At 46.2% G+C, this 26732-nt stretch overlaps 1 protein-coding gene across 1 annotated transcript in view; it reads left to right on the forward strand.

Annotated features, from left to right (window-relative positions):
• Positions 1-11701: 11701 nt before the first annotated feature.
• The window catches only part of LOC137313926 (steroid hormone receptor ERR2-like), a gene marked incomplete at its 3' end in the record, with an annotated part of 155348 nt that continues 140317 nt past the window's right edge, over positions 11702-26732 (forward strand). The window contains exon 1 of the mRNA XM_067979648.1: positions 11702-12101. Coding sequence (XP_067835749.1) covers positions 11702-12101 — 400 coding nt within the window. The remainder of the gene's footprint in view (positions 12102-26732) is intronic.

Raw genomic sequence — 26732 nt, forward strand, 5'->3', positions numbered from 1 at the left:
GATACATTGGACACAGCACGAGACGCTAAGTGGAAAGATAAAATGAGCTGACAAGTGCTCGTGTGGCAGGGTGTGATTAGAGGGAGCAGTGAGTGGTTGGACGAAGCTCTCAGGCCGAGTTAACGCTGTGTTATTACTGGTTTCGAGCTGGGATTCGAGCGCACTCAGTGGGGATTCTAACAGCAACAAACACAAGAAAAACGTGCCCTTGTTGTGAAAATACCAAATGGCCAATAATGACGAGGGGGAGACGAAGACCAAGTCTGATTTAAACAAAGTTCCCGGCCCAGTGTGGGCCCAGGTATATCCACAGGAGCAGCTCATCAGATCCAACACAGAGCCTCATTCACACACAAACCCACCGACCCACCTTCTCCCCATATCCCTCAATCCCACCTACCCACCTTCTCCCCATATCCCTCAATCCCACCTACCCACCTTCTCCCCATATCCCTCAATCCCACCCACCCACCTTCTCCCCATATCCCTCAATCCCACCTACCCACCTTCTCCCCACATCCCTCAATCCCACCGACTCACCTTCTCCCCATAACCCTCAATCCCCCCTACCCTCCTTCTCCCCATATCCCTCAATACAACCTACCAACCTTCACCTCATATCCCTCAATCCCACCTACCCACCTTCTCCCCATATCCCTCAATACAACCTACCAACCTTCACCTCATATCCCTCAATCCCACCTACCCACCTTCTCCCCACATCCCTCAATCCCACCGACTCACCTTCTCCCCATAACCCTCAATCCCCCCTACCCTCCTTCTCCCCATATCCCTCAATCCCACCAACTCACCTTCTCCCCATATCCCTCAATCCCACCTACCCACCTTCTCCCCATATCCCTCAATCCCACCTACCCACCTTCTCCCCACATCCCTCAATCCCACCTTCTCACCTTCTCCCCATATCCCTCAATCCCACCTACCCACCTTCAGCCCATATCCCTCAATCCTACCTACCCACCTTCTCCCCACATCCCTCAATCCCACCTACTCACCTTCTCCCCATATCCCTCAATCCCACCGACCCACCTTCACCCCATATCCCTCAATCCTACCTACCCACCTTCTCCCCACATCCCTCAATCCCACCTACTCACCTTCTCCCCATATCCCTGAATCCCACCTCCCCACCTTCTCACCATTTCCCTCAATCCCACCTACCCACCTTCTCCCCATATCCCTCAATCCCACCTGCCCACCTTCTCCCCATATCACTCAATCCCACCTACTCACCTTCTCCCCATATCACTCAATCCCACCGACTCACCTTCTCTCCATATCCCTCAATACCACCTACCCACCTTCTCCCCATATCCCTCAATCCCACCTGCCCACCTTCTCCCCATATCCCCCAATCCCACCTTCCCATCTGCTCCCCATATCACTCAATCCCACCTACCCCCTTCTCCCCATATCCCCCAATCCCACCTACCCATCTGCTCCCCATATCACTCAATCCCACCCACCCACCATCTCCCCATATCCCTCAATCCTACCTACCCACCTTCACCCCATATCCCTCAATCCGACCTACCCACCTTTTCCCCATATCCCTCAATCCCTCCTACCCGCCTTCTCACCATATCACTCAATCCCACCTACTCACCTTCTCTCCATATCCCTCAATACCACCTACCCACCTTCTCCCCATATCCCTCAATCCCACCTGCCCACCTTCTCCCCATATCCCCCAATCCCACCTTCCCATCTGCTCCCCATATCACTCAATCCCACCTACCCCCTTCTCCCCATATCCCCCAATCCCACCTACCCATCTGCTCCCCATATCACTCAATCCCACCCAGCCACCATCTCCCCATATCCCTCAATCTTACCTACCCACCTTCACCCCATAACCCTCAATCCCACCTACTCACCTTCTCCCCACATCCCTCAATCCCACCTTCTCACCTTCTCCCCATATCCCTCAATACCACCTACTCACCTTCTCCCCATATCCCTCAATCCCACCTACCCACCTTCTCACCATATCCCTCAATCCCACCTCCCACCTTCTCCCCATATCCCTCAATCCCACCTGCCCACCTTCTCCCCATATCCCCCAATCCCACCTTCCCATCTGCTCCCCATATCACTCAATCCCACCTACCCCCTTCTCCCCATATCCCCCAATCCCACCTACCCACCATCTCCCCATATCACTCAATCCCACCCACCCACCATCTCCCCATATCCCTCAATCCCACCTACCCACCTTCTCCCCATATCCCTCAATCCCACCTCCCCACCTATCAAAAATTGATAAAAAGGGAGAAAATTGAAAATGAGAGTAAATTTGCAAGAAATATGAAAACAGATTGTAAGAGCTTCAACAAGTGTGTAAAAAGCAAGAGAGTAGCAAAAGTAAACGTTGGTCCCCTCGAGACTGAGACAGGAGAAATTATAATGGAGAATCAGGAAATGGCAGATGCGTTAAATAAATATTTTGTAACTGTCTTCACAGGAGAAGACACAAAAAGCAAACCCGAAATAGTGGGGAACCAAGGGGCTAATGAGAGTGAGGAACTTAAAGTAATTATTATCAGTAGAGAAAAAGTACTGGAGAAACTAATGGACCAGATGGCCTACATCCGAGGGATCTAAAAGAGGTGGCTGCAGAGATAGTGGATGCATTGGTTTTAATCTTTCAAAATTCTCTTGATTCTAGAACGGTCCCAGAGGATTGGAAGGTAGCAAATGTAACCCCGTTATTCAAGAAAGGAGGGAGAGAAAACAGGAAACTACAGACCAGTTAGCCTGACATCAGTCGTCGGGAAAATGCTGGAATCCATTATTAAGGAAGTGGTAACAGGGCACTTAGAAAATTATAATATGATTAGGCAGAGTCAACATGGTTTTATGAAAGGGAAATCATGTTTGACAAATTTATTCGAGTTTTTTGAGGATGTAACTAGCAGGGTAGATAAAGGGGAACCAGTGGATGTCGTATATTTGGATTTTCAAAAGGCATTCGATAAGGTGCCACATAAAAGGTTGTTACACAAGATAAGGGCTCATGGGGTATATTAGCATGGATAGAGGATTGGTTAAAGGACAGAAAACAGAGAGTCGGGATAAACGGGTCATTTTCAGGTTGGCAGGCTGTAACTAGTGGGGTACCACAAGGATCAGTGCTTGGGCCTCAGCTATTTACAATCTATATTAATGACTTAGGTGAAGGGACCGAGTGTAATGTATCCAAGTTTGCTGACGATACAAAGCTAGGTGGGAAAGTGAGCTGTGAGGAGGACACAAAGAGTCTGCAAAGGGATATAGACAGGTTAAGTGAGTGGGCAAGAAGGTGGCAGATGGAGTATAATGTGGGGAAATGTGAGGTTATTCACTTTGGTAGGAAGAATAGAAAAACAGAATATTTTTTAAATGGTGAGAAACTATTAAATGTTGGTGTTCAGAGGGATTTGGATATCCTCGTACAAGAAACACAGAAAGTTAACACGCAGGTACAGCGAGCAATTAGGAAAGCAAATGGCATGTTGGCCTTTATTGCAAGGGGGTTGGAGTACAAGAGTAAGGAAGTTTTACTACAATTGTACAGGGCTTTGGTGAGACCTCACCTGGAGTACTGCGTACAGTTTTGATCTCCTTTTCTAAGGAAGGATACATTTGCCTTCGAGGGGCTGCAACGAAGGTTCACTAGATTAATTCCTGGGATGAGAGGGTTGTCCTATGAGGAGAGATTGAGTAGAATGGGCCTATACTCTCTGGAATCATAGAAAGTTACAGCACAGAGGGAGGCCATTCAGCCCATCATGTCCGTTCCAGCCGAAAAAGAGCTATCCAGCTTAATCCCACTTTCCAGCACTTGGTCCGTAGCCCTGCAGGTCACGGTTCTTCAAGTGCACATCCAGGGATTTTTTTTAATGAGTTGAGGGTTTCTGCCTCTCCCGCCCTCTCAGGCAGTGAGTTCCAGACTCCCACCACCCTCTGGGTGAAAAAGTTTCTCCTCAGCTCCCCTCTAATCCTTCTACCAATTACTTTAATTCTATGCCCCCTGGTCACTGACCCGTCTGCTCAGGGAAATAGGGCCTTCCTATCCACTCTATCTCGGCCCCTCATAATTTTATAAAACTCAATTAAATCTCCCCTCAGCCTCCTCTGTTCCAATGAAAACAACCCCAGCCTATCCAATCTTTCCTCATAGCTAAAATTCTCCAGTCCTGGCAACATCCTCGTAAATCTCCTCTGTACCCTCTCTCGTGCAATCACATCTTTCCTGTAATGTGATGACCAAAACTGTACACAGTACTCAAGCTGTGGCCCAACTAGTGTTTTATACAGTTCTAGCATAACCTCCCTGCTTTTATTTTCTATGCCTTGGCGAAATATTTTATTCGTTCATGGGATGTGGGCGTCGCTGGCGAGGCCGGCATTTATTGCCCATCCCTAATTTCCCTTGAGAAGGTGGTGGTGAGCCGCCTTCTTGAACCGCTGCAGTCCATGTGGTGACGGTTCTCCCACAGTGCTGTTAGGAAGGGAGTTCCAGGATTTTGACCCAGCGACGATGAAGGAACGGCGATATATTTCCAAGTCAGGATGGTGTGTGACTTGGAGGGGAACGTGCAGGTGGTGTTGTTCCCATGTACCTGCTGCTCTTGTCCTTCTAGGTGGTAGAGGTCGCGGGTTTGGGAGGTGCTGTCGAAGAAGCCTTGGCGAGTTGCTGCAGTGCATCCTGTGGATGGTTCACACTGCAGCCACAGTGCGCCGGTGGTGAAGGGAGTGAATGTTTAGGGTGGTGGATGGGGTGCCAATCAAGCGGGCTGCTTTGTCCTGGATGGTGTCGAGCTTCTTGAGTGTTGTTGGAGCTGCACTCATCCAGGCAAGTGGAGAGTATTCCATCACACTCCTGACTTGTGCCTTGTAGATGGTGGAAAGGCTTTGGGGAGTCAGGAGGTGAGTCACTCGCCGCAGAATACCCAGCCTCTGACCTGCTCTTGTAGCCACAGTATTTGTATGCCTGGTCCAGTTAAGTTTCTAGTCAATGGTGACCCCCAGGATGTTGATGGTGGGGGATTCGGCGATGGTAATGTTGTTGAATGTCAAGGGGAGGTGGTTAGACTCTCTCTTGTTGGAGATGGTCATTGCCTGGCACTTATTATTGCCACTTATGAGCCCAAGCCTGGATATTGTCCAGGTCTTGCTGCATGCGGGCTCGGACTGGTCCATTATCTGAGGGGTTGCGAATGGAACAGAACACTGTGCAATCATCAGCGAACATCCCCATTTCTGACCTTATGATGGAGGGAAGGTTTTTGATGAAGCAGCTGAAGATGGTTGGGCCTAGGACACTGCCCTGAGGAACTCCTGCAGCAATGCCCTGGGGCTGAGATGATTGGCCTCCAACAACCACTACCATCTTCCTTTGTGCTAGGTATGACTCCAGCCACTGGAGAGTTTTCCCCCTGATTCCCATTGACTTCAATTTTACTAGGGCTCCTTGGTGCCACACTCGGTCAAATGCTGCCTTGATGTCAAGGGCAGTCACTCTCACCTCACCTCTGGAAGTCAGCTCTTTTGTCCATGTTTGGACCAAGGCTGTAATGAGGTCTGGAGCCGAGTGGTCCTGGCGGAACCCAAACTGAACGTTGGTGAGCAGATTACTGGCAAGTAAGTGCCGCTTGATAGCACTGTCGACGACACCTTCCATCACTTTGCTGATGATTGAGAGTAGACTGATGGGGCGGTAATTGGCCAGATTGGATTTGTCCTGCTTTTTGTGGACAGGACGTACCTGGGCAATTTTCCACATTGTCGGGTAGATGCCAGTGTTGTAGCTGTACTGGAACAGCTTGGCTAGAGGCGCAGCTAGTTCTGGAGCACAAGTCTTCAGCACTACAGCTGGGATGTTGTCGGGGCCCATAGCCTTTGTTGTATCCAGTGCACTCAGCCGTTTCTTGATATCACATGGAGTGAATCGAATTGGCTGAAGACTGGCTTCTGTGATGGTGGGGATATCGGGAGGAGGCCGAGATTGATCATCCACTCAGCACTTCTGGCTGAAGATTGTTGCAAACGCTTCAGCCTTGTCTTTTGCACTCACGTGTTGGACTCCACCATCATTGAGGATGGGGATGTTTACAGAGCCTCCTCCTCCCATTGGTTGTTTAATTGTCCACCACCATTCACGACTGGATGTGGCAGGACTGCAGAGCTTTGATCTGATCCGTTGGTTGTGGAATCGCTTAGCTCTGTCTATAGCATGTTGCTTCCTCTGTTTAGCATGCATGTAGTCCTGAGTTGTAGCTTCACCAGGTTGGCACCTCATTTTTAGGTACGCCTGGTGCTGCTCCTGGCATGCTCTTCTACACTCCTCATTGAACCAGGGTTGATCCCCTGGCTTGTTGGTAATGGTAGAGTGAGGAATATGCTGGGCCATGAGGTTACAGATTGTGCTGGAATACAATTCTGCTGCTGCCGATGGCCCACAGCGCCTCATGGATGCCCAGTTTTGAGCTGCTAGATCTATTCTGAATCTATCCTATTTAGCACGGTGATAGTGCCACACAACACGTTGGATGGTGTCCTCAGTGCGAAGACGGGACTTCATCTCCACGAGGACTGTGCGGTGGTCACTCCTACCAATACTGTCATGGACAGATGCATTTGCGACAGGTAGATTGGTGACGACGAGGTCAAGTAAGTTTTTCCCTCGTGTTGGTTCGCTCACCACCTGCCGCAGGCCCAGTCTGGCAGCTATGTCCTTCAGGACTCGGCCAGCTCGGTCAGTAGTGGTGCTACCGAGCCACTCTTGGTGATGGACATTGAAGTCCCCCACCCAGAGTACATTCTGTGCCCTTGCTACCTTCAGTGCTTCCTCCAAGTGGTGCTCAACATGGAGGAGGACTGATTCATCAGCTGAGGGAGGACGGTAGGTGGTAATCAGCAGGAGGTTTCCTTGCTCATGTTTGACCTGATGCCATGAAATTTCATGGGGTCCGGAGTCAACGTTGAGGACTCCCAGGGCCACTCCCTCCTGACTGTATATCACTGTACCGCCACCTCTGGTGGGTCTGTCCTGCCGGTGGGAAAGTATTCCATATGTCTTTTTAACCACCTTATCTACCTGTCCTGCTACCTTCAGGGATCTGTGGACATGCACTCCAAGATCCCTCTGTTTCTCTACACCTCTCAGTATCCTCCCATTTATTGTGTATTCCCTTGCCTTGTTTGCTCTCCCCAAATGCATTACCTCACACTTCTCTGGGTTGAATTCCATTTGCCACTTCTCTGCCCACCTGACCAGTCCATTGATATCTTCCTGCAGTCTACAGCTTTCCTCCTCACTATAACCACACGGCCAATTTCTGTATCATCTGCAAACTTCCTAACCATGCCCCTGGAGTTTAGAAGAATGAGAGGTGATCTCATTGAAACTTATAAGATTCTGAGGGGGCTTGACAGGGTAGATGGTGAGAGGTTGTTTCCCCTGGTTTGAGGGTCTAGAACTAGGGGGCATAGTCTCAGGATAAGGGGTCGGCCATTTAGGACTGAGATGAGGAGAAATTTCTTCACTCAGAGGGTTGTGAATCTTTGGAATTCTCTCCCCCAGAGGGCTGTGGATGCTGAGTCGTTGAATATATTCAAGACTGAGATCGATAGATTTTTGGACTCTCGGGGAATCAAGGGATATGGGGAATGGGCAGGAAAGTGGAGTTGAGGTTGAAGATCAGCCATGATCTTATTGAATGGCGGAGCAGACTCGAGGGGCCGAATGGCCTAATCCTGCTCCTATTTCTTATGTTCACCATATCCCTCAATCCCACCGACCTATCTTCTCCCATGCCCCCTGTGATGTGATTCCTTCCCCAGAGTGACTGATGTACTGGGAACGTTTTCCATCAACTCACTTTGAACCACCTGGTCTGAGTGAACTCCGGGGCCTCACAGTTGAGGTTTGAACTACTGCTGCCTTGGTTTCCTTGGGTTGTGTGATTTTAGTTGCAGATATATTTTTTATAAATCATTCCTTTTGGAGCTGATTCTCCATAGAACCATAGAAAAGATACAGCACAAAGGGGGCTATTTGGCCCATCGTGTCCGTGCCGGCTCGAAGAACAACCAGGTGCCCATTCTAATCCCACCTTCCAGCACCCGGTCCGTAGCCCTGCAGCTTACAGCACTTTAGGTACAGGTCCAGGTACTTTTTAAAAGAGTTGAGGGTCCCTGCTTCTACCACCAATTCGGGCAGCGAATTCCATACACCCACCACCCTCTGGGTAAAAAGGTTTTCCTCATGTCCCCTCTAATCCTTCCGCCAATCAGCTTAAATCTATGTCCTCTTGTTCTTGAACTCTCCGCTAGGGGAAACAGGTACTTCCTGTCTACTCTATCTGGGACCTTCATAATTTTGTACACCTCAATCAAGTCTCCCCTCAGCCTCCTCTGCTCCAAGAAAACAACCCCAGCCTATCCAATCTCTCCTCGCAGCTGCAATTTTCAAGTCCTGCCAACATTCTTATAAATCTTCTCTGTACTCTCTCTCTCCAGAGCAATTATGTCCTTCCTGTAATGTGGTGACCAGAACTGCGCACAATACTCCAGCTGTGGCCTTACCAGCGTTTTATACAGTTCCATCATTACATCCCTGCTTTTGTATTCTATACCTCGGCTAATAATGGAGAGCATTCCGTGTGCCTTCTTCACAACCTTATCTATCTGTACTGCCACCTTCAGGGACCTGTGCACATGCACTCCAAGGTCTCTCACTTCCTCTACCCCTCTCAATATATTCCCATTTACTGCGTATTCCCTTTTACTGTTTGCCCTCCCTAAGTGCATGACCTCACACTTCTCCGGGTTGAACTCCATTTGCCACTTTTCCGCCCACTCCACCAACCCATTGATACCTTCTTGGAGTCTACAGCTATCCTCTTCACTATCAACTACACGGACAATTTTTGTGTTGTCTGCAAATTTGCCAATTATGCCCCCGACATTCAAGTCCAAATCATTAATATATACCACAAACACTGAGCCCTGTGGCACATCACCGGAATCGGATTTCCATTTGCAAAGACATCCATCCACTTTTACCCTTTGTTTCCTGTTACTGAGCCAATTTTGGATCCAATTCACCACATTTCCCTGTATCCCATGGGCTTTTACCTTTCTGACCAGTCTGCCATGTGGGACCTTGTCAAATGCCTTACTAAAATCCATGTAGACAACATCCACTGCACTACCCTCATCAATCCTCCTTGTCACTTCCTCAAAGAATTTAATCAGATTTGTACGGCATGACCTTCCCTGAACAAATCCATGCTGACTCTCCCTGATTAAACCATGCCTTTCCAAGTGACAATTTATCCTATCTCTCAGTATTGATTCTAATAGTTTGCCCACCACCGAGGTAAGACTGAGCGGCCTATAATTGTTCGGCCTTTCCCTCATACCCTTTTTAAACAATGGTACTACGTTTGCAGTCTTCCAGTCCTCCGGTACCTCCCCTGTATCTAGTGAGGATTGGAAAATGATCCTCAGAGCATCCGTTATTTCCTCCCTGGCTTCCTTCAATCGCCCAGGAAACAATCCATCCGGCCCTGGTAACTTATCAACTTTCATGGATTCCAGTCCCTCTAGTACTTCCTCTCTCGTTATGTTTACCTTATCCAATATTTCACACCTCTCCTTTTAACTACTACGTCCGGATCATCCCTTTCCTTTGTGAACACGGAGACAAAATATTCATTTCAAACCCTACCCACATCCTCTGCTTCTACGCACAAGTTACCCTTATCATCCCTGATAGGTCCCACCTTTTCCTTAGCTATCCTCTTGTTCATAATGTACTGATAAAACATCTTTGGGTTTTCTTTAATCTTACTAGCTAATATTTTTTCATGCCCTCTCTTTGCTTTCCTTATTTCCTTTTTTACGCCATCCCTGTACTTTCTATACTCCTCTAGGCTTTCTGCAGTATTTAGTTTTGTGTGACAGTCATAAGCTTTCTTTTTCTGCTTTATCTTGCCCCGTGTACTTCCAGACAACCAGGGGGCTCTAAATTTGGCAGTGCCACCCTTTTTCTTTGAGGGGACGTGTCTGCATTGTACCCGTAGAATTTCACTTTTCAGTGCCTCCCACTGTCTTGCCACTGATTTCTCCTCAAGTAGTTGTGTCCAGTCCACTTCTGCAAAATCACCTCTTAGTTCTGTAAAATTTGCCTTCCCCCAATTTAAAACGTTTACTCCTGATTTAATTCTGTCCTTTTCCATAATAATGCTAAAACTAACTGAATTGTGGTCACTATCCCCAATATGGTCACCCACTGTCACTTCACCCACTTGCCCATCTTCATTTCCCAGGACTAAATCTAGGATTCCATTCCTTCTTGTTGGGCTTGTCACGTTTTGGCTAAAAAAGTTCTCCTGGACACCGATCAAGAATTTTGCGCCCTCTGTGCCTCAGTGTTTTTGAGTTAGTCCCTGCAGTGAGATTCCTTGTCTTCTGGGATTGTGTATTTTATCTATGCAGCTTGTGTTCACCATATTGCAGTTGAAAATTTTTTAAAAATTCGTTTTGGGGATGTGGGCGTTGCTGGCGAGGCCGGCATTTATTGCCCATCCCTCGTTGCCCTGAGAAGGTGGTGATGAGCCACCATCTTGAACATTGGTCGTGGGTTTGATATAAACTGAGTGACTCGCTAGGACACTTCAGAGGGTGGTTCAGAGTCAGTCACGGTGTGGGGACTGGAGTCACATATAGGCCCAGACCGGGTAAGGACGGCAGGTTTCCTTCCCTAAAGGACATCAGTGAACCGGTTGGGTTTTTACAACAATCCAACAGCTTCATGGTCACTTTTACTGAGGCCAGATTTTTATTTCCCGTTTTGTTTAAACTGAATTAAAATTCACACACTGCCCACAGTGGGATTTGAACTCATGTTCTATAGGTTATTAGTCCAGTAACAGCACCACTCCACTAATGTACTCTGATTGGGCTGGGGCTGGGTGAGGGACCTCCCCTGTTTGGTAAAGTGGCCAATGTGGCCGACGTCCTGCAGCCAGCGACCAAGTCTTGTTATCCCGGAATCAGGAGAGACGGATCTGAAATATATCGGCCGTTCCTTCATCGTCGCTGGGTCAAAATCCTGGAACTCCCTTCCTAACAGCACTGTGGGAGAACCTTCACCACACGGACTGCAGCGGTTCAAGAAGGCGGCTCACCACCACCTTCTCAAGGGGCAATTAGGGATGGGCAATAAATGCCGGCCTCGCCAGCGACGCCCACATCCCGTGAACGAATAAAAAAAAAACTCCTCCTGACTGACAATTTCCGGTGGCTGTCGGCTCGATATTGGGTGATTGTGTCTGTCTCCTGTGATTGCGTCTCCCCCTGTAGCCGACCTCTCTGATGTCTGTGTTAATTAGCGAGAGCAGCTCTCGCTCCGCCTGCACACACTACTGGACTTTCCCTTGCTGGGTGGGGCTATTTCTGCTGCATGACAGTCCAGTTGAAGAGGGGAGGGGCCCGGCCCTGTTACCAGGTGCGTCTCGTGAGTGATCTGAGGTGATTGGTTCCAATCTCGATGTGTTGAGCAGCCGTACCAACCCCCTGAGTAAGATTAAGGGGCGATCAGTCCGACTGAGCCTCTCGGATCGGTGGTCTTGTGTTTGCTGTGTGGTGATCTGTTATCTATTTCTCGCTCGCCAGGCTCCTGAAGAGGATGTCCAGTGAGGACCAGCACCTCGACTCCAGCTGTGCCTCGTACATCAAGACTGAGCCCTCAAGCCCTTCCTCTATCATCGACACAATCAGCCATCATAGTCCCAGTGACTGCTCTGACACCAGCCCAGCGTACGGCATCACCATGACTACACACCCCCACGGCCTGGACTCCCCTCCCCTCTTCACAGTCGGTGGGGGAGGCTCACTCACTCCCTGCCGCAAGCACTATGACTCTTGCTCCGGTGGCACCCTGGATGATTGCTCGACTAAATGCGAGTACATGTTGAACACCATCGCCAAGCGCCTGTGTCTGGTGTGCGGAGACGTGGCCTCCGGGTACCACTACGGGGTGGCCTCCTGCGAAGCCTGCAAGGCGTTCTTCAAACGTACCATTCAAGGTAGGGATGGAACTGGCAGAGAGGGCAAGGAGGGAACTTAACACAGGGGACAATAAGGGGGAGTGATGGATTGTAACACGGGATCAATAAGTGGGAGTGATGGATCGTAACACGGGATCAATAAGTGGGAGTGATGGATCGTAACATGGGATCAATAAGCGGGAGTGATGGATTGTAACACGGGATCAATAAGTGGGAGTGATGGATCGTAACACGGGATCAATAAGTGGGAGTGATGGATCGTAACACGGGATCAATAAGTGGGAGTGATGGATTGTAACACGGGATCAATAAGTGGGAGTGATGGATCGTAACACGGGATCAATAAGTGGGAGTGATGGATTGTAACACGGGATCAATAAGTGGGAGTGATGGATCGTAACACGGGATCAATAAGTGGGAGTGATGGATCGTAACATGGGATCAATAAGTGGGAGTGATGGATCGTAACACGGGATCAATAAGCGGGAGTGATGGATCGTAACATGGGATCAATAAGTGGGAGTGATGGATCGTAACATGGGATCAATAAGTGGGAGTGATGGATCGTAACACGGGATCAATAAGTGGGAGTGATGGATCGTAACACGGGATCAATAAGTGGGAGTGATGGATCGTAACACGGGATCAATAAGTGGGAGTGATGGATTGTAACACGGGATCAATAAGGGGGAGTGATGGATCGTAACACGGGATCAATAAGTGGGAGTGATGGATCGTAACACGGGATCAATAAGTGGGAGTGATGGATCGTAACACGGGATCAATAAGCGGGAGTGATGGATCGTAACATGGGATCAATAAGTGGGAGTGATGGATCGTAACATGGGATCAATAAGTGGGAGTGATGGATCGTAACACGGGATCAATAAGTGGGAGTGATGGATCGTAACATGGGATCAATAAGTGGGAGTGATGGATCGTAACACGGGATCAATAAGTGGGAGTGATGGATCGTAACACGGGATCAATAAGCGGGAGTGATGGATTGTAACACGGGATCAATAAGTGGGAGTGATGGATCGTAACATGGGATCAATAAGTGGGAGTGATGGATTGTAACACGGGATCAATAAGCGGGAGTGATGGATTGTAACATGGGATCAATAAGTGGGAGTGATGGATCGTAACACGGGATCAATAAGCGGGAGTGATGGATCGTAACATGGGATCAATAAGTGGGAGTGATGGATCGTAACACGGGATCAATAAGCGGGAGTGATGGATCGTAACATGGGATCAATAAGTGGGAGTGATGGATCGTAACATGGGATCAATAAGTGGGAGTGATGGATCGTAACACGGGATCAATAAGCGGGAGTGATGGATCGTAACATGGGATCAATAAGTGGGAGTGATGGATCGTAACATGGGATCAATAAGCGGGAGTGATGGATCGTAACATGGGATCAATAAGCGGGAGTGATGGATTGTAACACGGGATCAATAAGCGGGAGTGATGGATCGTAACATGGGATCAATAAGTGGGAGTGATGGATCGTAACATGGGATCAATAAGCGGGAGTGATGGATCGTAACACGGGATCAACAGGCTGGGGCTCTTTTCTCTAGTAAAGAGAAGACTGAGGGGTGACTGATAGAGATCTTTAAGATTATGAAAGGGTTTGATAGGGTAGATGTAGAGAAGATGTTTCCACTTGTGGGGGAGACCAGAACTAGAGGCCATAAATATAAGATAGTCACAAATAAATCCAATAGGGAATTCAGGAGAAACTTCTTTACCCAGAGAGTGGTGAGAATGTGGAACTCACTCCCACAAGGAGTAGTTGAGGTGAATAGTGTAGATGGATTTAAGGGGAAGCTCGATAAACACATGAGGGAGAAAGGAATAGAAGGATATCATAGAAATTTACAGCACAGAAGGAGGCCATTCAGCCTATTGTCTCTGTGCCTGCCAAGAAAAAGCTATCCAGCCTAATCCCACTTTCCAGCACTTGGTCCGTAGCACTGCAGGTTCCGGCTCTTCAGGTGCACATCCAGGTACTTTTTAAATGAGTTGAGAGTTTCTGCCTCTCCCACCCTCTCAGGCAGTGAGTTCCAGACCCCACCACCCTCTGGGTGAAAAGGTTTCTCCTGAGCTCCCCTCTAATCTTTCTACCAATCACTTTAAATCTATGCCCCCTGGTCACTGACCCCTCCGCTAAGGGAAATAGGTCCTCCCTATCCACTCTATCTGGGCCCCTCATAATTTTGTACACCTCAATTAAATCTCCCCTCAGCCTCCTTTGTTCCAAAGAAAACAACCCCAGCCTATCCAATCTTTCCTCTTAGCTAAAATTCTCCAGTCCCGGCAACATCCTCGTAAATCTCCTCTGTACCCTCTCTAGTGCAATCACATCCTTCCTGTAATGTGGTGACCAGAACTGTACACAGTACCCAAGCTGTGGCCTAACCAGTGTTTTATACAGTTCTAGCATAACATCCCTGCTCTTATATTCTATGCCTCAGCTAATAAAGGAAAGTATTCCATATGCCTTTTTAACCACCTTATCTACCTGTCCTGATACCTTCAGGGATCTGTGGACATGCACTCCAAGGTCCCTCACTTCCTCTACACCTCTCAGTATCCTCCCATTTATTGTGTATTCCCTTGCCTTTTTTGCCCTCCCCAAATGCATTACCTCACACTTCTCCGGATTGAATTCCATTTGCCACTTTTCTGCCCACCTGACCAGTCCATTGATATCTTCCTGCAGTCTACAGCTTTCCTCCTCACTATCAGCCACACGGCCAATTTTTGTATCATCTGTAAACTTCCTAATCATGCCCCCCACATTCAAGTCCAAATCATTAATATATATCACAAAAAGCAATGGACCGAGTACTGAGCCCTGCGGAACCCCACTGGAAACAGCCTTCCAGTCACAAAAACACCCGTCAACCATTACCCTTTGCTTCCTGCCACTGAGCCAATTTTGGATCCAACTTACCACTTTCCCTTGGATCCCATGGGCTTTTACTTTTCTGACCAGTCTGCCATGTGGGACCTTCTCAAAAGCCTTGCTAAAATCCATGTTGACTACATCAAACACGCTACCCTCATCCACCCTCCTTGTCACCTCTTCAAAAAATTCAATCAAGTTAGTAAGACACGACCTTCCCTTAACAAATCCATGCTGACTGTCCTTGATTACTCCGTGCCTTTCTAAGTGACGGTTTATCCTGTCCCTCAGAATTGATTCCAATAATTTGCCCACCACTGAGGTTAGACTGACTGGCCTAGAATTACTCGGTCTATCCCTCGCTCCCATTTTAAACAACGGTACAACGTTAGCAGCTCTCCAATCCTCCGGCACCACGCCTGTATCCAGTGAGGATTGGAAAATGATGGTCAGAGCCTCTGCTATTTCCTCCCTGGATTCTCTTAACAGCCTGGGATACATTTCATCCGGGCCTGGCGATTTATCTACTTTCAAAGATACTAATCCCCTCAATACTTCCTCTCTCACTCTGTTTATCCCATCCAATATTTCACACTCCTCCTCCTTAACTACAATCTCTGCATTGAAGATTGAACAGGTTGGGTCTATAATCATTGGAGTTTAGAAGAATGAGAGGAGATCATATTGAAACATACAAGATTCTGAGGGGACTCGATAGGGTCGATGCTGAGAGGATGTTACCCCTCATGGGGGAATCTGAAACTAGGGGGCATAGTCTCAGAATAAGGGGTCGCCCGTTTAAGACGGAAATGAGGAGGAATTTCTTCTCCCAGAGGGTCGTGAATCTTTGGAATTCTTTACCCCAAGAAGCTGTGGAGGCTGAGTCATTGAATACATTCAAGGCTGAGTTGGACAAATTTTTGATCAGCAAGGGAGTCAAAGGATATGGGGAAAGGGCGGGAAAGTGGAGTTGAGATAAAAATCAGATCAGCCATGACCTCATTAAATGGGGGAGCAGCCTCGAGGGGCCGAATGGCCTACTCCTGCTCCTATCCTGGTCTTGTGGTCTTATCGTCCCCCTCTTTTGTGAAAACAGATGCAAAGTATTCATTAAGAAACATACCCACCTCCACACATAGGTTACCTTTTTGGTCTCTAATAGGCCCTACTCTTTCATAAGAACATAAGAACATAAGAAATAGGAGCAGGAGTAGGCCAATCGGCCCCTCGAGCCTGCTCCGCCATTCAATAAGATCATGGCTGATCTGATCCTAACCTCAAATCTAAATTCATGTCCAATTTCCTGCCCGCTCCCCGTAACCCCTAATTCCCTTTACTTCTAGGAAACTGTCTATTTCTGTTTTAAATTTATTTAATGATGTAGCTTCCACAGCTTCCTGGGGCAGCAAATTCCACAGACCTACTACCCTCTGAGTGAAGAAGTTTCTCCTCATCTCAGTTTTGAAAGAGCAGCCCCTTATTCTAAGATTATGCCCCCTAGTTCTAGTTTCACCCATCCTTGGGAACATCCTTACCGCATCCACCCGATCAAGCCCCTTCACAATCTTATATGTGTCAATAAGATCGCCTCTCATTCTTCTGAACTCCAATGAGTAGAGTCCCAATCTACTCAACCTCTCCTCGTATGTCCACCCTCTCATCCCCGGGATTAACCGAGTGAACCTTCTTTGTACTGCCTCGAAAGCAAGTATAGCTCCTTGAAAGTGGAGTCACAGGTGGATAGGGTGGTGAAGAAGGCATTCAGCATGCTTGGTTTCATTGGTCAGAACATTGAATGCAGGAGTTGGGATGTCTTGTTGAAGTTGTACAGGGCATTGGTGAGGCCACACTTGGAGTACTGTGTACAGTTCTGGTCACCCTATTACAGAAAGGATATTATTAAACTAGAAAGAGTGCAGAAAAGATTTACTAGGATGCTACCGGGACTTGATGGTTTGACTTACAGGGAGAGGTTAGACAGACTGGGACTTTATTCCCTGGAGAGTAGGAGGTTAAGGGGTGATCTTATAGAAGTCTATAAAATAATGAGGGGCATAGATAAGGTCGATAGTCAAAATCTTTTCCCAAAGGTAGGGGAGTCTATAACGAGGGGGCACAGATTTAAGGTGAGAGGGGAGAGATACAAAAGGGTCCAGAGGGGCAATTTTTTCACTCAAAGGGTGGTGAGTGTCTGGAACGAGCTGCCAGAGGCAGTAGTAGAGGCGGGTACAATTTTGTCTTTTAAAAAGCATTTGGACAGTTACATGGGGAAGATGGGTATCGAGGGATATGGGCCAAGTGCAGGCAATTGGGACTAGCTTAGTGGTATAAACTGGGCGACATGGACATGTTGGGCCGAAGGGCCTGTTTCCATGTTGTAACTTCTATGATTCTATGATTCTATGATTAAGTATGGAGACCAAAACTGTATGCAGTATTCCAGGTGCGGTCTCACCAATACCTTATATAACTGCAGCAATACCTCCCTGTTTTTATATTCTATCCCCCTAGCAATAAAAGACAACATTCCGTTGGCCTTCTTGATCACCTGCTGCACCTGCATACTAACTTTTTGATTTTCTTGCACTAGGACCCCCAGATCCCTTTGTACTGCAGTACTTTCCAGTTTCTCGCCATTAAGATAATAACTTGCTCTCTGATTTTTCCTGCCAAAGTGCATAACCTCACATTTTCCAATATTGTATTGCATCTGCCAAATCTCCGCCCACTCACCCAGCCTGTCTATATCCCCTTGTAGGTTTTTTATGTCCTCCTCACTCTCTACTTTCCCTCCCACCTTTGTATCATCTGCAAACTTTGATATGTTACACTCGGTCCCCTCCTCCAAATCGTTAATATAGATTGTAAAGAGTTGGGGACCCAGCACGGACCCCTGCGGAACACCACTGGCTACTGGTTGCTAGTCCGAGAATGAACCATTTATCCCAACTCTCTGCTTCCTGTTAGATAACCAATCCTCCACCCATGCCAGAATATTACCCCCAATCCAGTGATTCTTTATCTTGAGCAATAATCTTTTATGTGGCATCTTGTCGAATGTCTTCTGGAAGTCTAAATACACTACGTCCACTGGTTCCCCTTTATCCACCCTGTACGTTATGTCCTCAAAGAACTCAAGCAAATTTGCCAGACATGACTTCCCCTTCGTAAAGCCATGCTGACTTTGTCCTATTAAATTATGTTTATCCAAATGTTCCGCTACTGTCTCCTTAATAATAGATTCCAAAATTTTACCCACCACAGATGTTAGGCTAACTGGTCTATAATTTCCAGCCTTCTGCCTACTACCCTTTTCAAATAAGGGTGTTACATTAGCAGTTTTCCAATCTGCCGGGACCTTTGCCGAGTCCAGAGAATTTTGGAAAATTATTACCAAAGCATCCACAATCCCCACTGCCACTTCCCTCAAGACCCTAGGATGTAAGCCATCAGGTCCAGGGGATTTATCCGCCTTGAGTCCCATTAATTTACTGAGTACCAATTCCTTAGTGATTTTAATCGTATTTAGCTCCTCCCCCACTAAAGCCCCCTATTTGTCCAGTGTTGGGATATTCTTAGTGTCCTCTACCGTAAAGACTGAAACAAAATATTTGTTCAGCATTTTTGCCATCTCCATGTTTCCCACCATTAATTTCCCGGTCTCATCCTCTAAGGGACCTACGTTTGCCTTAGCCACCCTTTTTCTTTTTATATAACTGTAGAAACTCTTGCTATCTGTTTTTATATTTTTGCTAATTTATTTTCATAATCTATCTTCCCTTTCTTAATCAATCCTTTAGTTACTTTTTGCTGTCTTTTGAAGAATTCCCAATCTTCTATCCTCCCACTAAGTTTGGCTACCTTATATGTCCTTGTTTTTAGTCGGATACTATCCTTAATTTCTTTACTTAGCCACGGATGGCTGTCATTTCTTTTACACCCTTTTTTCCTCAGTGGAATATATATTTTTTGAAAGTTGTAAAATAACTCCTTAAATGAACACCACTGCTCATGTACCGTCTTACCCTTTAATCTATTTTCCCAGTCCACTTTAATCAATTCCGCTCTCATACCATCATAGTCTCCTTTATTCAAGCTCAGTACGCTTGTTTGAGAATCAACCTTCTCACCCTCTAATTGGATATGGAATGTAACCATGTTATGGTCACTCATTCCAAGGGGATCCTTAACTAGGACATTATTAATTAATCCTGGCTCATTACACAGGACCAGGTCCAAGGTTGCTTGCCCCCTTGTAGGATCAGTTACATACTGCTCAAGAAATCCATCCCTAATACACTCAATAAACTCTTCCTCAAGGCTGCCCTGCCCAATTTGATTCGTCCAGTTAATATGATAGTTAAAATCCCCCATAATTATAGCTGTTCCCTTATTACATGCCCTGACTATTTCCTGATTAATACTTCTTCCAGCAGAGTTGCAACTATTAGGAGGCCTATATACTACGCCCACGAGTGTTTTTTTCCCCTTATTATTCCTTATCTCTACCCAAACTGTTTCATTGTCCTGATCCTTTGTCCCAATATCATTTCTCTGTAATACAGTGATTCCTTCTTTTATTAACATAGCCACCCCACCTCCCCTTCCTTCCTGCCTGTCCTTCCTGATTGTTAAATACCCTGGCATATTTAATTCCCAGTCGTTGTTACCCTGCAGCCATGTTTCTGTAATGGCCACAAGATCATACCCATACGTAGTTATTTGTGCCGTTAACTCGTCCATTTTGTTACGAATGCTACGTGCATTCAGATAAAGAACTTTCAAATCTGTTTTGTGACGCTTAGTTCCTGCTTTTTCCTTTTTTAACACTTTACCTTTTACTCCATACCTTCTGTCCCTTCCTGATACGCTTTCCTCTGTCTCCCTGCTCAGGTTCCCAACCCCCTGCCACAGCTTTGATGCTGGGTTAATTGCCTTACGCCTTCTAGTTTTTATTTTATCTGTCGTGCCTAAAGTACACTTTCTTTCCGCTGCTCTACGCTTTTCAGTTATCCTCTTGCTCTTAATGTATTTATGGAACATTTTTGGCTTTTCCTTGATTTTACTTGCCAATATTTTTTCATGCCCTCTCTTTGCTTTCCTAATTTCCTGTTTAATTTCACCCCTGCACTTTCTATCCTCCTCTCGGCTTTCTGCAGTATTGAGCTCTCGGTGTCTGACATAAGCTTCCCTTTTTTGCCTCATCTTACCCTGTTCGCTCCTTGTCATCCAGAGGCTCTAGATTTGGGAATCCAACTTTTCTTTGTGGGAACATGTTTACTCTGAACCCTCACTATCTCCCCCTTGAATCTCTCCCACTGCTCTGACACTGATTTACCTTCAAGTAGCTGTTTCCAGTCCACTTTTGCTAAATCACTTCTCAGCTTAGTAAAATTGGCCTTTCCCCAATAGGGTTGGATGAAATAGGGAAGGACGAAGCTCGTGTGGAGCATAAATGCTGGCAGACCAGTGGGCCGAATGGCCTGTTTCTGTGCTGTAGTTTCGATGTAACTCAATGTAACAAGTGGGAGCAATAGACCTCAAATAGGGGATCAAATAGTGGGAGCGATGGATCTTAACTAAGGATCGTCAAGAAAGGAGGGAGAGAGAAAACAGGGAACTACAGGCCAGTTAGCCTGACATCAGTCGTCGGGAAAATGCTGGAATCCATTGTTAAGGAAGTGGTAACAGGGCACTTAGAAAATCATAATATGATTAGACAGAGTCAACATGGTTTTATGAAAGGGAAATCGTGTTTGACAAATTTATTAGAGTTTTTTGAGGATGAAACTAGCAGGGTAGAGAAAGGGGAACCAGTGGATGTCGTATATTTGGATTTTCAAAAGGCATTCGATAAGGTGCCACATAAAAGGTTGTTACACAAGATAAGGGCTCATGGGGTTGGGGGTAATATATTATCATGGATAGAGGATTGGTTAACGGACAGAAAACAGAGTCGGAATAAGTGGGTCATTTTCGGGTTGGCAGGCTGTAACTAGTGGGGTATCGCAGGGATCAGTGCTTGGGCCTCAGCTATTTACAATCTATATTAATGACTCAGATGAAGGGACCGAGTGTAATGTATCCAAGTTTGCTGACGATACAAAGCTCGGTGGGAAAGTAAGCTGTGAGGAGGACACAAAGAGACTGCAAAGGGATATAGACAGGTTAAGTGAGTGGGCAAGAAGGTGGCAGATGGAGTATAATGTGGGGAAATGTGAGGTTATTCACTTTGGTAGGAAGAATAGAAAAACAGAATATTTTTTAAATGGTGAGAAACTATTAAATGTTGGTGTTCAGAGAGACTTGGGTGTCCTCGTACACGAAACACAGAAAGTTAACATGCTGACACAGCAAGCATTTAGGAAGGCAAATGGTATGTTGGCCTTTATTGCAAGGGGGTTGGAGTACAAGAGTGAGGAAGTCTTACTACAGTTGTACAGGGCTCTGGTGAGACCTCACCTGGAGTACTGTGTACAGTTTTGGTCTCCTCATCTAAGGAAGGATATACTTGCCTTTAGAGGCGGTGCAACGAAGATTCACTAGATTAATTCCTGGGATGAGAGGGTTGTCCTATGAGGAGAGATTGAGTAGAATGGGCCTATACTCTCTGGAGTTTAGAAGAATGAGAGGTGATCTCATTGAAACATATAAGATTATGAGGGGGCTTGACAGGGTAGATGCTGAGAGGCTGTTTCCCCTGGATAGAGAGTCTAGAACTAGGGGGAATAGTCTCAGGATAAGGGGTCGGACATTTAAGAAGGAATTTCTTCACTCAGGGTTGTGAATCTTTGGAATTGTTTCCCCAGAGGGCGGTGGATGCTCAGTCATTGAATGGCCTACTCCTGCTCCTATTTCTGATGTTCTTATGTTCTTATAAACACATGGGAGCAATGGATATTAACAAGGGGATGAACGAGTGATCCAATGGATCTTAACTAAGGAGATTGTGAAGTGGGAGCAGTGGAAATTAATGGGATCAACATGTGGGAGCGACGTGTTATAAATGGAAAGCCATGTGGTGCAGGATAGAATCCTGGAGCCTGGTCTTTAGTTAATTACATGCTTTCGTTCACAGAGATTCCCCTGTCACACTCCGCACCCGAGATAAGCTCTCCGAAAAAAAGGATACAGGAGAGTCCCCAATTGATACCCTCCACCTGAATACAACGAACACTCATTGATATAAATCACACAATTAACACGGTGGATCTTAAACTGGGGATCAACCGGTGGGACCGATGGATCTAGAATGATTCCAGGGATGAGGGACTTTAGTTACATGGATAGACTGGAGAAGCTGGGATTGTTCTCCTTGGAACAGAGACGGTTGAAAGGAGATTTGATTGAGGTGTTCAAAATCATGAAGGGTCTAGACAGAGTAGATAGAGAGAAACTGTTCCCATTGGCGGAAGGGTCGAGAACCAGAGGACATAGATTTAAGGTGATTGGTAAAAGAACCAAAGGTGACATGAGGAAAAACTTTTCAACACAGCGAGTGGTTAGGATCTGGAATGCACTGCCCGAGGGGGTGGTGGAGGCAGATTCAATCATGGCCTTCAAAAGGGAACTGGATAAGTACTTGAAGGAAAAAATGGGCAGGGCTACGGGGATAGGGCGGGGCAGTGGGACTAGCTGGATTGCTCTGACACAGAGCTGGCACGGATTCAATTGGATGAATGGCCTCCTTCCATGCTGTAACCTTTCTATGAACACTCTCCATAATGTGTCGGGAACACTCTCCATAATGTGTCGGGAACACTGTCTATAATGTGTCGGGAACACTCTCTATAATGTGTTGGGAACACTCTCTATAATGTGTCGGGAACACTCTCTATAATGTGTTGGGAACACTCTCTATAATGTGTTGGGAACACTCTCTATAATGTGTCGGGAACACTCTCTATAATGTGCTGGGAACACTCTCTATAATGTACTGGGAACACTCTCTATAATGTGTTGGGAACACTCTCTATAATGTGTTGGGAACACTCTCTATAATGTGTCGGGAACACTCTCTATAATGTGTTGGGAACACTCTCTATAATGTGTTGGGAACACTCTCTATAATGTGCTGGGAACACTCTCTATAATGTGTTGGGAACACTCTCGATAATGTGCTGGGAACACTCTCTATAATGTGTCGGGAACACTCTCTATAATGTGTCGGGAACACTCTCTATAATGTGTTGGGAACACTCTCTATAATGTGTCGGGAACACTCTCTATAATGTGTTGGGAACACTTTCTATAATGTGTTGGGAACACTCTCTATAATGTGTCGGGAACACTCTCTATAATGTGTTGGGAACACTCTCTATAATGTGCTGGGAACACTCTCTATAATGTGTCGGGAACACTCTCTATAATGTGTCGGGAACACTTTCTATAATGTGTTGGGAACACTCTCTATAATGTGTCGGGAACACTCTCTATAATGTGTTGGGAACACTCTCTATAATGTGCTGGGAACACTTTCTATAATGTGTCGGGAACACTGTCTATAATGTGTCGGGAACACTGTCTATAATGTGTTGGGAACACTCTATAATGTGTTGGGAACACTCTCTATAATGTGTCGGGAACACTCTCTATAATGTGTTGGGAACACTCTCTATAATGTGTCGGGAACACTCTCTATAATGTGTCGGGAACACTCTCTATAATGTGTTGGGAACACTCTCTATAATGTGCTGGGAACACTTTCTATAATGTGTCGGGAACACTCTCTATAATGTGTTGGGAACACTCTCTATAATGTGCTGGGAACACTTTCTATAATGTGTCGGGAACACTCTCTATAATGTGTCGGGAACACTCTCTATAATGTGTCGGGAACACTCTCTATAATGTGTTGGGAACACTCTCTATAATGTGTCGGGAACACTCTCTATAATGTGTTGGGAACACTCTCTATAATGTGTCGGGAACACTCTCTATAATGTGCTGGGAACACTCTCTATAATGTGTCGGGAACACTCTCTATAATGTGTCGGGAACACTCTCTATTATGTGTTGGGAACACTCTCTATAATGTGTCGGGAACACTCTCTATAATGTGTCGGGAACACTGTCTATAATGTGTTGGGAACACTCTCTATAATGTGTTGGGAACACTCTCTATAATGTGTCGGGAACACTTTCTATAATGTGTTGGGAACACTCTCTATAATGTGTTGGGAACACTTTCTATAATGTGTTGGGAACACTCTCAATGATGTGCTGATAAGACGATCTATAATGTGTTGGGAACACCATAACATCCTGCAAATAGTCCGTAAAATGTGTTGGAAACATTGGCTATAATGTGTTAGGAGCACTCGCTATTATGCATTGTGAACACTGGATATAATATGCTGGGAACAAACTCCATAATGTGCTGGATAGATTGTCTATGATGTGCTGGGAACACTCTATGATGTGCTGGGAACACAGAATACGATGTGCTGGGAACATTCTCGAAAAAGTGTTGGTGACATTCTCTGCAATGTGCTGGAAAGATTGTTTATGATGCGCTTGGACCGGTCTCTATGATGTGTTGGGAACACTCTCTATAATGTGTGGGGAGAACTCCCGATAATGTGTTGGGATCGCTCTCTATATCATGTTTGGAACACGCTCAATTTCCAACGCATCATACTCTCCACAATGTGTCGGGAACACTCTCCATAATGTGCAGGGAACACTCTCCATAATGTGTTGGGAACACTCTCCATAATGTGCTGGGAACACTCTCCATAATGTGTCGGGAACACTCTCCATAATGTGTCGGGAACACTCTCTATAATGTGTTGGGAACACTCTCCACAATGTGTCGGGAACACTCTCCATAATGTGCAGGGAACACTCTCCATAATGTGTCGGGAACACTCTCCATAATGTGTTGGGAACACTCTCCACAATGTGTCGGGAACACTCTCTATAATGTGTTGGGAACACTCTCCATAATGTGTCGGGAACACTCTCTATAATGTGTCGGGAACACTCTCCATAATGTGTCGGGAACACTCTCTATAATGTGTCGGGAACACTCTCCATAATGTGTCGGGAACACTCTCCATAATGTGTTGGGAACACTCTCCATAATGTGCAGGGAACACTCTCCATAATGTGTTGGGAACACTGTCTATAATGTGCAGGGAAAACTCTCTATAATGTGTTGGGAACACTCTCTATAATGTGTCGGGAACACTCTCTATAATGTGTCGGGAACACTCTCCGTAATGTGCTGGGAACACTCTCTATAATGTGTTGGGAACACTGTCTATAATGTGCTAGGAACACTCTCTATAATGTGCAGGGAAAACTCTCTATAATGTGCTGGGAACACTGTCTATAATGTGCTGGGAACACTCTCTATAATGTGCTGGGAACACTGTCTATAATGTGCTGGGAACACTCTCTATAATGTGCTGGGAACACTCTCTATAATGTGCAGGGAAAACTCTCTATAATGTGCTGGGAACACTCTCTATAATGTGCTGGGAACACTGTCTATAATGTGCTGGGAACACTCTCTATAATGTGCTGGGAACACTCTCTATAATGTGCTGGGAACACTCTCTATAATGTGCAGGGAAAACTCTCTATAATGTGCAGGGAAAACTCTCTATAATGTGCTGGGAACACTGTCTATAATGTGCTGGGAACACTCTCTATAATGTGCTGGGAACACTGTCTATAATGTGCTGGGAACACTCTCTATAATGTGCTGGGAACACTCTCTATAATGTGCAGGGAAAACTCTCTATAATGTGCTGGGAACACTGTCTATAATGTGCTGGGAACACTCCCTATAATGTGCTGGGAACACTCTCTATAATGTGCAGGGAAAACTCTCTATAATGTGCTGGGAACACTGTCTATAATGTGCAGGGAAAACTCTCTATAATGTGCTGGGAACACTGTCTATAATGTGCTGGGAACACTCTCTATAATGTGCTGGGAACACTGTCTATAATGTGCTGGGAACACTCTCTATAATGTGCTGGGAACACTCTCTATAATGTGCAGGGAAAACTCTCTATAATGTGCTGGGAACACTGTCTATAATGTGCTGGGAACACTCCCTATAATGTGCTGGGAACACTCTCTATAATGTGCAGGGAAAACTCTCTATAATGTGCTGGGAACACTGTCTATAATGTGCAGGGAAAACTCTCTATAATGTGCTGGGAACACTGTCTATAATGTGCTGGGAACACTCTCTATAATGTGCTGGGAACACTGTCTATAATGTGCTGGGAACACTCTCTATAATGTGCTGGGAACACTCTCTATAATGTGCAGGGAAAACTCTCTATAATGTGCTGGGAACACTGTCTATAATGTGCTGGGAACACTCCCTATAATGTGCTGGGAACACTCTCTATAATGTGCAGGGAAAACTCTCTATAATGTGCTGGGAACACTGTCTATAATGTGCTGGGAACACTCTCTATAATGTGCTGGGAACACTGTCTATAAAGTGCTGGGAACACTGTCCATAATGTGCAGGGAACACTCTCTATAATGTGCAGGGAACACTGTCTATAATGTGCTGGGAACACTCTCCATAATGTGCTGGGAACACTCTCTATAATGTGCTGGGAACACTGTCGATAATGTGCTGGGAACACTCCCTATAATGTGCTGGGAACACTCTCTATAATGTGCAGGGAAAACTCTCTATAATGTGCTGGGAACACTGTCTATAATGTGCTGGGAACACTCTCTATAATGTGCTGGG

The sequence above is a fragment of the Heptranchias perlo genome, unplaced genomic scaffold (assembly GCF_035084215.1).
Source record: "Heptranchias perlo isolate sHepPer1 unplaced genomic scaffold, sHepPer1.hap1 HAP1_SCAFFOLD_492, whole genome shotgun sequence".
Taxonomy (NCBI): Eukaryota; Metazoa; Chordata; class Chondrichthyes; order Hexanchiformes; family Hexanchidae; genus Heptranchias; species Heptranchias perlo.